This window comes from Hoplias malabaricus, chromosome 15, assembly GCF_029633855.1.
Source record: "Hoplias malabaricus isolate fHopMal1 chromosome 15, fHopMal1.hap1, whole genome shotgun sequence".
NCBI classification, from domain to species: domain Eukaryota; kingdom Metazoa; phylum Chordata; class Actinopteri; order Characiformes; family Erythrinidae; genus Hoplias; species Hoplias malabaricus.
In genome coordinates, this window is record NC_089814.1 from 28,868,613 (window position 1) to 28,880,169 (window position 11,557).

Here is an 11,557-nt window from a genome sequence, read left to right on the forward strand (position 1 = left end):
TTTTCTTCACACTTGATTTTATATAAAATGTGTGCATGCGTACATTCATCAATTCTTGTCAGATTTATTTCAAAAGTGCAGTGATTCTATATTTTCACATAAGAAAATATAATTAGCGTGTTTATGGCCTATCAGTTGCGTTCACGTTAGTAAGTTAACTAATTCGGGCCGTCTTCACCGTTCTGAATGGTGTCAATGTCGGAAGATTTAGCTGGATACAGAAAGAGGAAGGGGTGGGCAGGCCCGGGGACAGGCGGTCGGCCATTGCTGTGTGTCGTGGCTGTGGAGCAAAACACGGGCAGCAGAGACGGTTCTTACTAAGGACTTCACATTCAATTCTGTTGATTACAGAGACTTCCACTCTCTGTTCTACATATAACTAAGAGGTATGTCACCATGAGTTGAGTTTATGGACAGCAGAACTGCTTCAGCACTTAGATCTACTGCTAGCCAGTTCAGGTTGGCTAACAGCCGACAAGCTAAGTTCAAAGGAAAGCACTCTTGAGTAATTTACCTAGTTCTCCGGCTCCACTGTCTGACTTATGTGTACTGGACTTAATGTAATTTAACTCATAACGTGTTTGGACACATCAAGTCAATGTGTGGTCACACCCGAACGCCGCTTGAGCTACATTGATCTTGGTGAAAATTTCGCTAGCAGACGTTTTAACATCACTTGCCGTTGGAAGAACCTCCGCTGTAAATTTCGCTAGCTACGTCGCAGACGCGAGTGACACGTAGATAGACATTAAAGTTCAGAATGCCGTTTTTATTCAGCAAAACGTTTAGTATTGCCTATGTTTATTCCATTTAATTCTCAACAACACGTTTAACAGCAGTGTAACATGTTGAAAATGTACGTTTTGTTTCAAAGAAAAACACATTTCCTCCTCCAAGTTTCAAACGTAAATATAGTCGATGCGCCAGCACTAATCTGAAAAAGCATACTCGGGTTCAAGAGGAAGACATGCTGACGTGTAGTTCATCTGTATTTATATGGTCCTGACATTTGCTGTGGCTGTACTTTAACCTAGTGCTAGGATTAAACTTGTGCAACTTGACTCACAAGCCACTGATAACTTCGAGATTAGTGGACGGCAGTGACAATATTAATGCTACAAGAGAAATATTAGCGCTCATGGATGAGACAGAAAGTACATTTAATCAGCCTTCTTGTTTGTGCATACTTGTTTACAGTTGAATCAAATAACGATTGAAGGGCTCATTTTGTGTATAATTATTGTAGTATACTATAGTTCTGGAACTAAAGCCCAAATGACTGAGAAATGTACTGAAGTTTAACATTATTGACAGCCACTCCTCAGCTGAATTTTGTCAATTTAAATTTACACTTAAATCAGTCAGCGCTACCTGAATATTTTTCAACTTGTTGGAGTTCCAAGAACTTTCCTAAGAGCATGTCACAAAATATGCGACCTAATCCCTGTAAAATGTCACTGTACATATGCATTGAATGTGATGTGTCAAATGAGATGAAATGTTAAATATGTTGTCACATTTAAAAACAAATTATATGTCTGGAATATTTAATTATAGTACAGGTTTGTTCTGGTTGTGCTAGAAATTTTGGATTGACTACTCACAAATGTATGGGGGTAACTTAATACTGCTCCCGTAATGATTTATTTATTTGTTTCTTTTTATATATTCAAGGAACAACAGCTAAAATGCAGCACTCATATACATGGGTGATTCATATCACATGTCATAAATGATGCAGCTAAAATGATGCCAGTATATTTTCTGATGGTTGATTGCACACCAGTACTGAAGATTAGTATTTTCTGATTTTGGACAATCTTTTTATAGTTTAAATGTTTTTTATTTTCTGATTAAGTCATAAAAGTGAAATATATTTAATGTTAATAATAATAAAAATAATAATCATTATTATTATTATTATTAAGATAACATTTCATTGCCCAACACGTGGGCAGCCCTGTCCTAATGATTAGAGAAAAGGGCTTAGGACTGAAATGTCATTGGTTCAAATCCCACGACTGACAAGGAAATTGAGGACGGTGGGAGTTAAGGAATCCATGGCTGATGTGCCCTTGGAAAAGGCACAGAACCAATAACTGCTCCCTGGGTTTCAGGGATAGCTGCCCACCGATCTGGGTGTTTGTCCATTGCCCCACAGATGGGGTAAATGTGGAAGACACATTTCGTTGTATGCTAAACAATGAAGACATATCACACATTTAATTTCTCATTTCAAATATTCCAGATAATAGTCGAAAAAATATGAAAAATATTTGCAGTACTATTTTACTCTATCTATACTCACAGGCCTGTTATATTGGTACAGTTACCTAAAATAACAAGCAAATACATTTAGCTGTACTTTTATGCACAGTGGTAGAGTCAACGCAGAAGTGTACTAGCAGGAATCTAGTACACTACGCTATGTTTTTTTTTATGGTGTCATACTTTTTATTTTCTTTTTCAGAATTTATAAGACCCAGATATGTCCTTCATATTTGATTGGATTTATAGTGGTTTCAGTAGTGTACTGCAGTTTCTAGGTAAGTGTTTTACATAATACAAATTACTTTAAATGAGTAAAGAATTCTCAGTATGAACAGCACAAAGTTGCAGATGTCATTATTTTTATAACACACTTTTCTCACAACTTTCACTATGGCTACACAAACATGCAGCCTGGTAATCCAGTAATAATCAGTTTATTATCACAGAAAATAAAATTGCTTTTAGGATCCTAATATTGTTTTAGGAATTTCAAGTGGGTTGGTACAAAAACCATATGCCAGGGGTTGCCAACCTTTTTAATATTACAAACTAAATGTGCAGCCTGCAGTGATTTTCCAGACCAAGTGGGGGTAATTTTTAGTTACCACCTATCAATTTTGCTTTTCATTAAACTCACTACTTGTATCTTTATTTGCATTTTTCAAAAACCAAAATCTTTCTTAACAATGAACAGTACCTCTAGGAAAGCTCTGCTAAGGTTTGTCAAGATAGCACACAGTATGATAGGAACCGATCTCTCTCCATACAAAAAAATCTAATAAGAGAGGGTCTGTAGTTGGGTTAAAGATATGGTTAAAGACCACACATACCCTGCACATGAGATGTTTAATGTTTTGAAACCTGGTGGGAAATACAGGAATGTAGGTGCCAGGATATATACACCCTATTTCCAGAAGAGTTGGTATATTATGTGTTTTTTACCTTTTTTTTAAATTTGTTTATTTTTAATATAAACTAAATTTTTATCCAATTCCTGAAACAGACTCCAAAAAACATTTGAACAGGTGCAAAATAAGATTGAAAGCATATGTACTGCTGTTTTGAACATTACACCATAAATAGCTGAATATAAGGTGAATTCTAAAAAGCCATGCACCAAAGGCTCAGTCTTTGCAAGCTAAAATAGGTTTTTGCTTATTACCTTATGCAAAACGTCATGAGAGAATTGTCAGATAGTTCAAACAGGACATTGCAATGCAATGCAAATATCCAAAGAATCTGTCTTTTATATTATCTATCACACTTAATATTATTACATGATTCAAGGAAATCTAGAGAAATACCAATCCATGTAGGGTCAGGCTGGACACCAATGTTGAATGAGCTTGACCTTAGAGTGCACAATATAAAAAACTGTCATACTACAATGATGTACACAGCCACAATTGTCAGGGCCCCCAAAAGTCCACCACAGAGCAGGTATGTTTTGGGTGGTGAATCATTCTCAATGCTGCACTTAAATCCACAGGGATTGCCACAACATTTCTCCAAAACATTTCTCTTAAACACCCATGAAATTTCGTATGAACCTAACCAACGTTATTCCATGTGTTTGCAGTATTGTTAAGTGACTCCACCCAGTAGGAAGTCTGCCTTTTTGGAATTTATTTTGTATTTTTCACACATTTTTTATGATTTCTTTCTAAATCTTCATTGACAGTTCATCTGAATCCTATAATAATAGATGAAAATTGATTTTCTTTATATAAATGTAGCTATTCTGAATCAAAGGTATAGTGCCACTAAGAAAAAGACATGTATACTATAGACTGACATATGAGTTCTTGGGATTCTCAGACAATAAAAGTAATTTGCATCAAATGTAGTCCGCAAACATGACTAGCCCCTACTTTGATTACTTTTTGAGTTTGAGGTTACCACTTGCACCATTGTGCAAGGACCCTTCATCCCCCTGTGACGGCAACCAGACCACTTGTTGCATTTTTTTTTTTTTTTTTTTTACATTTTTGCAGTGTCCCAACATTTCTGAATTTGGGTTTTGTAGAAACTGCATTACACAAGTCACAGGTCAAGTCAAAACAGAACAAAACATGGCACTATAAGGGTTTTTTCAGATCACTAGTTCCAAGTACTCAACAGAAAATTTTGATGTTATAACTAGTCACCAGTAGAGATAACATAATTCAGTCTCATATCATCATCATTATCATCATCATCGTCATTTAAAATGAGTAAAGACACACTGATCGAACTATACTGGTCAAGTTTACAGTGGTGTGAAAAAGTCCAAACCTACATGGCCCTGTGTGAAAAAACTTTCATGGGCAATGTAGGTTTGTATTTTTTTCCTCCCTTAATAATAAAAACCATTGTTTTGTCTTTGACAACAGTGAAAATTATTTTTTTTTTATTGAAATCTTTACACCTTGACTCTGTATAATTAAATTTCTTATAGGTTTTCGTGAAAATTTATACTATGTTTCTCAATTAGATTTTTCTTAACCTTGAAACAACAAATTCTGAGCTGCACAGTGATATTATTTCTCATTCTTTCAGGGCTGTACAAGAAATCAGGTAAATTAGTATTTCTTGGCCTGGACAATGCTGGCAAGACAACACTACTGCATATGCTTAAAGATGATAGATTGGGTCAACACGTGCCAACCTTGCATCCAAGTAAGTCAGTCTTTTCAAATGTGAGTTCCCTAAAATATGATGCTGATTCTGTCTTTATATTGAGAGTAAATATTTGTTAGTATTTAGATTAGGGTTTTTCTTTTTAAAATAAAGAAATGGTTGTACTCATGAACCACTTATTTGTGAAATAGGATTAAAACTGTTGTGTACTGTTAACCAAGGCTGCCCGAGATTTAGTTTTCGGCTTTTTTTTATTTTTATTTTTATTTATTTATTTATTTATTTTTTGTGGCTATAATATTTATGCTAATTTCTCTTGTGTATTTATGGGATTGAAATTGCATTAAACATGCCATTTACAGCAATGAAACAGACAACTTCAGTCAAGCAATACATTTTTACTTGGAAGTGAATTAAAGGTAGCCCTCGTATTCAGTGCTGCCGGACATATACCTTGCAAAACAGATTTTTGTTTCAGGAGAGAAAAGAGTTGTTTGTCTGTGGCTGAAAATTAACTTGTATGTAAGTTTTAATCACTGTTTGGATTACCACAGAAAACACAAGTTGTTAATTTTTTTTTTTTTTTTAGCATTTTCTGTAATGAAGTGGGGTGGCATGGTGGTGCAGCAGGTAGTAGTTAAAGTCCAGCTCCGGGTGACTGCATATGAGGAGTTTGGTGTGTTCTCCCCGTGTCCGCATGGGTGCTCCAGTTTACTCCCACTGTCCAAAAACACTCGTTGGTAGGTGGATTGGCGACTCAAAAATGTCGTGTGTGTGTGTCACCCTGTGAAGGACTGGCAGCCGCTTCAGGGTGTGTTCCTGCCTTGTGCCCAATGATTCTGGGTAGGCTCCAGACCCACTGCTATCCTGAACTGGATAAGCGGTTACAGATAATGTTACAAAGTTAGCTGTCATCCAAATTTGGAGATATTACCACCTAAAGTAATTTGAAGCAGTAGAAAGTCAGTATTCCCCACTTATGGAACAGGAATGGAACAACCTCCTCATCCCCTGTTTGTGCTTTTTAAAGTTTGGAGTTCTCTCCATTGTCTAAAAAATTCCAGATGGCCTTTCTTTGCCATGAGAAGGGCTTTGTAAACACATTAGACCGGTTTCCAGCATGCTAACAGATTGGGGAGAAGTAAATGGTGAGGAAACACCCTCGGAATTTTATAAAAAATGTTTTTGATTAAAAGAATTACCCAAATCAAATTAAATAAAACAATTATTGAAAAAATATATGAAACTGAGGGGGGAAAAAAGTGAAAATAATGAACACAAAGATATTTATGTGGTTGATACTTATATGTGGTTTCTGTTGAAACACACTGAATACAATGAATTACAAATTCTAATTTTCTAAACTAAGTAATCAAGGCATGCGCTCATCTTTCTTCATCACACAGGAGTAAGACATTTCTTAACTCAGTAGTGTTTCACAGATAAAGAAAAGCTGCTAATTCAGACATCGAGTTTTTTTTTAGCTGCTGACTCTAAAATACCTGCTGTAATTTACATCAAGAGGAACAGTTACTGGGCAGTTACTATACAGCTTATATCCCTAATGTAAACATATTTACAGTGTTTCCATAATCTGGGACAGTGGCTATGACTTTGTGTAAAATGTTTAAACACATTTTAGTTTCATTGTGATTCATTTTCATAGGGAAGATGCTCTCGCTCAACAAATACCAATTAGAAATTATTGGTAGCAGCAGTTACAATTGTCTGGTATTGCTGTAGCTAAGGAAAACTGTAACTGTCCTCTCACTCTATTTGATTCTTAGCCTCCGAAGAGCTGACAATTGCTGGAATGACCTTCACCACCTTTGATCTTGGTGGCCACGCACAGGGTAGGTTGTGCAATAAAATACCTTAATTTTCTTTTAAATCTGTCTTTGACAAAAATACTCAAATATTTTATTTTGTCTCCTAGCACGAAGAGTATGGAAAAACTACCTCCCAGCCATCAATGGCATTGTTTTTCTCATTGACTGCATAGACCACGCTAGACTGGCTGAATCCAAAACAGAACTTGATGTGAGTCACTGTTATTATTACGGCCATTAACTAGTTTCATTCATTTATGCATTGCCTATGACCGCTTATCCAGTTCAGGCTTGTGGTTAACTAGTTTCAGTTTTGTATTAATATATACAAACATTATTTTGGGAAAGTTGGATAATTTTAGTAAAATTCCATAAAAAAAAAACAGTTAAACATTAAGGTTCAAGATGGTCCATAACTGCTTATCCCATTTAGAGTCACAGGGGTCCAAAGCCTACCCGGAATCACTGAGTACAAGGAATACGCCCTAGATGGGGTGCCAGTCTATCAGAGGGCACCACACTCAAGTTCACTCACACCTACGGACATACTATAACAGCTAAATCACCGCAGACACACGTAGATCACACCAAATTTCTCACAGACAGTCACTCAGTGGGGCTTGAAAGCATAGCCACAGTAAAATGGAGCTGTGTGACAGCGACACTACCTATTTCACCACAGTGCACTACTGCAAATTTGATACATTACCTTTACAACATTTAGCAGACGCTCTTATCAAGAACGACTCACAAAATTGCTTAGTGTTCAGACAGAATGTGTATCTATAGCTAGTATAAATAGGTTCCAAACTTCTCCTGAGCTCAGATGTTGCCAGAACAAGGGCCAGTGCTGATACCTAGAAAGAACAAAAACGTAGTAAGTGCAATACACAGCATCTAGTCAGTGCTCCAACCTCAAAAAAAAAGGAGTTAAATGCAGTATAAATACAATCTGTTACGGTGTACACTTAGTGCTCACTCAAGTGGGTCATGGCAGGTCAAGTCGAGCTGTACATGAAGCTTGAAGGGCTCAAGGTGCAGTCCCACTCTTGATCATTGCCATAAGGCAGGGAGGGACTGTTCTGTTTTCGGCTTTGTAGGCAAGCATGAGATTTTTAAACCTGATGTGGGCAGCCACAGGAAGCCAGTGAAGGGAGCACAGCAGTGGAGTGACGTGATACATACAGCACAGTTTGATACATAACGCTTAACTTTGTTACATGTCCTTTCCTTTTTATTACATTTCTTGATTGTTTTAGAAATGAGTAGCAGTTTTTCAGGTGGAATTTTTGTCCATTCTTGCTTGACACGAAACCTGTGATGCTCAATAGTCTGTGGCCACCACTGTCTGATTCTCCTCTTCATGTCTTATATTTTTATGTGGAATGCAGGCAGGCCATACACACACACAAACACACACACACACACACATTTTAAGGAAGCCATGCTTAGGTAGCACCAACAGAATGAGGCCTGTATTTGTCTTGTTTAAATAACCATGGACTTCCTGGGAGAAGACATTTTTATGGCTACATATGTCTCTCTAAAATCTCAATATATGCCTTTGCATCAATGGTACTTTTACAAATATGCAAATGTACCATGCTTTGAGAACTGATGTGCTGCTATACCATGACAGATGTTGGCTTTCACACCTTTTGCTGAGAATAGTCCACCAACAGCCTCTCGCGGGCACATTCCTGTGTCCGGTCTGTGACTTTATATCTATAAGGTGGACAAAGATGGCAGGTGATCTAATAGAATAGCCTGTGTATAAAAACCCCAGCAGCACTGCTGTATCAGATCAGCTACTACAAACATGCCAACCACAATCACTTCAGTGTCACTGTCACTTAGTTGTAAATAGGATTTATTTTATACTGAACAAAAATAATAAAAAATAACACAATACTTGTTTTTCCTCCCATTTTTCATGAGGTGACCTCAAAGGTCTAAGACTTTTTCTATGTACACAAAAGGCCTTTCTCTCATATTGTTCACAAATTTGTCTAAATCTGTGTTAGTGAGCACTTTGCCAAGGTAATCCATTTGGGGAAACATGGGAGCAAAAACGAAAGTGTTGTGTTTATATATTTGTTCAGTATAGGTATCTTAAAGAAATCATACTATTTATTATAATATCAACAGCTGTATTTAGGCTTGCTGCTGTAGCCAATCAATTTAATGGCTGAGCATATTCCAGCAGAACATTCAATTGTATTTTTCCTTGTTTGGTATAGCCATCTTTGTACAAATAAACATTTATGTAAGTCAGTGACTGTTATTCATTTCTTGCTGCCACATAACACAGTGACAATTACAAATATTTTATGTTGCAAGAAAACTGATCTCTTAGTTCTTCAACCATAAATGGTTTTATTTATTTATTAATTGATTGATTCATATATGTCCAAATCCAACAGGCACTATTGACAGATGAAACTATCGGAAACGTGCCTATCCTGATCCTTGGTAACAAGATCGACAAGCCGGAAGCCATCAGTGAGGAGAAACTGCGTGAATTATTTGGATTGTATGGCCATACAACAGGCAAGGTAAGGAATAATTATCACATTCTGTAAACCGTTTTTAAGAAAACCATCTGTCAAGATATTTATGTTTTAATACAAATGTAGTTCATGTGGTTCATGCAAACAGTATCTACTTTTGTTTGGTGTCTCTCCAGGGTAACATTCCCTTGAAAGACCTGAATACACGACCACTGGAAGTGTTCATGTGCAGTGTGCTCAAGAGACAGGGATATGGAGAGGGCTTCCGCTGGCTTTCCCAGTATATTGACTAAAGGCCCTGCTACAAGTGGATGCACCAGGAGTTGTCAGACACCAACACTCAGCTCCATGCTCGGTTCTAAAGCCTGCCTTCACTCTTCAAAAGAAAAACAGCAAACTAGTAAAGCTTGATTCAAATAGACTTTTATTAGGTGGACATTAAATTGACCAATTTGTGTTTTCTCACACCTTTTTCTAAGAGAATGACAGCAGTGACTGTGTTAGATCCAAACTGGTGAAGATTTTCATTACTTTAAGTCTTCTTATTTACTTTGATTTTTTTTAATTCATTATTTTCAAAACTTCTGATTGATGTTGAAAGAATGCAAATGATTATAATGGGTTTGGAAACCTAGTTCAAACAGTATTTAACACAAAAAATAGCTTGCACCCACCACAGATTTTTGATAGAAGACATTCTGGGACATCCAGTGTTTGTCATAATCTGATATCTTTTCCCACTCATGTCTGAACATGGAGCTTGTGGCCCAGCTTTATGGCTCACAATGATAAGCAGTCACAACATTTACCTAATTAATATATTTGCATTAATTTTGGGTGCCTGGTTACCTTATCCCTCAAAAGCAGGTGTTGGGGAGAGAAGGCAGGTGCACTACACAATTAGCTGATTTTTCTAATCTGAAGCAACTATATTGCTGATTTAATGCTCAGTTTAATCGGGTGTGTTTAAACAAGAAGAACACTGAACTACAGAATCCCCCCCCCCCCCCCCCCAGAGTTGTCCATCCCTTTTCTAAAGATATAGGATCTAGTGTATCCAATGGAATAGACAACCACAAAAAAAATCATTATTGATATTTAGTCATGTAAGTATAACCTGAAATGCAAGACAGATACGGCAATAAATCTCAAGCATTTCCTTTGCAGACAGAATATATGGCAGAAGTATATATGGGAGGTGAAACTTGATTGGCAGGTAATCTTATTTGTTTGTTTGTTTTTTTTAATTGAAAAACAACAGTTCTTCTTGTTAACACACATTCTGACTATCATTTAAAGTATCTCATGTCAGCTGTTAATAAAAAAATGAGGAATGTCCCAAGACGATGTCTTACAAGTAAATGGGCAGTATGTAATGTACATGAATACCACAGAAGGACTCATATAAAGTGTCCACAGTAGTTCTTTATTTGATCAATGTGCATTACTTAAAGAAATAACTATTATGCATGCCTTTTCACTTGATTTTAATGAACATAACATGAAAAACTCTAAAATGAGGGATGCCAAATTAACAATAATAGTAGGGAATAGTCTATCTAAAGCTTTCTTTAAAGAAAGTACAAAGGAAAAGACAATAGGCTTTTTATGTTGTTGTTCTGTTCCTTTGTGTACTATCTATCATTCCATGAGTTGTTCTGTGTGAGGGAGACACTGTTGTTGGCATAATAAATTGTAATAAATGTTTGCAATTTATACAGGATCCAAAGCTTTCAGTGAATTTTCTGAAAGCAAACCATGCTTTTTCATAATAAAAATGTTTTCCAAATATAATTTACATTCTTAAAATAGAATTGAATAATAATGCCATTGAAATTGTTGTAAACGTTGTCCTGCCGAAAGTAGGCAGAAATCTAATAATAGAAAGAAGAAGAAAATATTCTGAAAATCTGCCCAAATTTATGTACCATGCAGAATAATATTATTACATTGAACTTATTACAAGAACTGAAACAAAAAATTGACTTATAACAAAAGTGGGAATAAAACAAGGCTTTTTATAGATTGTCACGATTGTCACAAGTTTATTTATAGAGGTATATTTTGCAAAGGTAACTGAGTCATTTATTTTGTTTTTTTGTGTATCTGCATGATGTTTAAATGACTTTGTGAAAAGCACCATTGGAGAATGCCACACTCAAAAATTAACGATAAAGCTGATACTAGTCAAAAATATATTTGTAAACAAATGTAGGATCTTGGGAAGCACATCACTCATACATACATTCCTCATACTTTTTATACCTTTTTATTATAATAGTGCTTGAAAAGGGGGTAGCTGTGGCTTCATGACCAGCAGGAAAATAA

The 11,557-nt window shown here is 36.1% G+C and overlaps 1 protein-coding gene across 1 annotated transcript; it reads left to right on the forward strand.

The window, feature by feature from the left end:
- The first annotated feature begins 217 nt into the window (after nt 1–217).
- Nucleotides 218–11,268, forward strand: sar1b (secretion associated, Ras related GTPase 1B). The gene is made up of 7 exons (XM_066646672.1): nt 218–386; nt 2,471–2,546; nt 4,810–4,929; nt 6,678–6,743; nt 6,827–6,930; nt 9,143–9,274; nt 9,406–11,268. The coding sequence occupies exons 2-7, from the start codon at nt 2,489–2,491 to the stop codon at nt 9,520–9,522; spliced, it is 597 nt and encodes a 198-aa protein (XP_066502769.1). The 5' UTR covers nt 218–386; nt 2,471–2,488; the 3' UTR covers nt 9,523–11,268.
- The last annotated feature ends 289 nt before the right edge of the window (nt 11,269–11,557 follow it).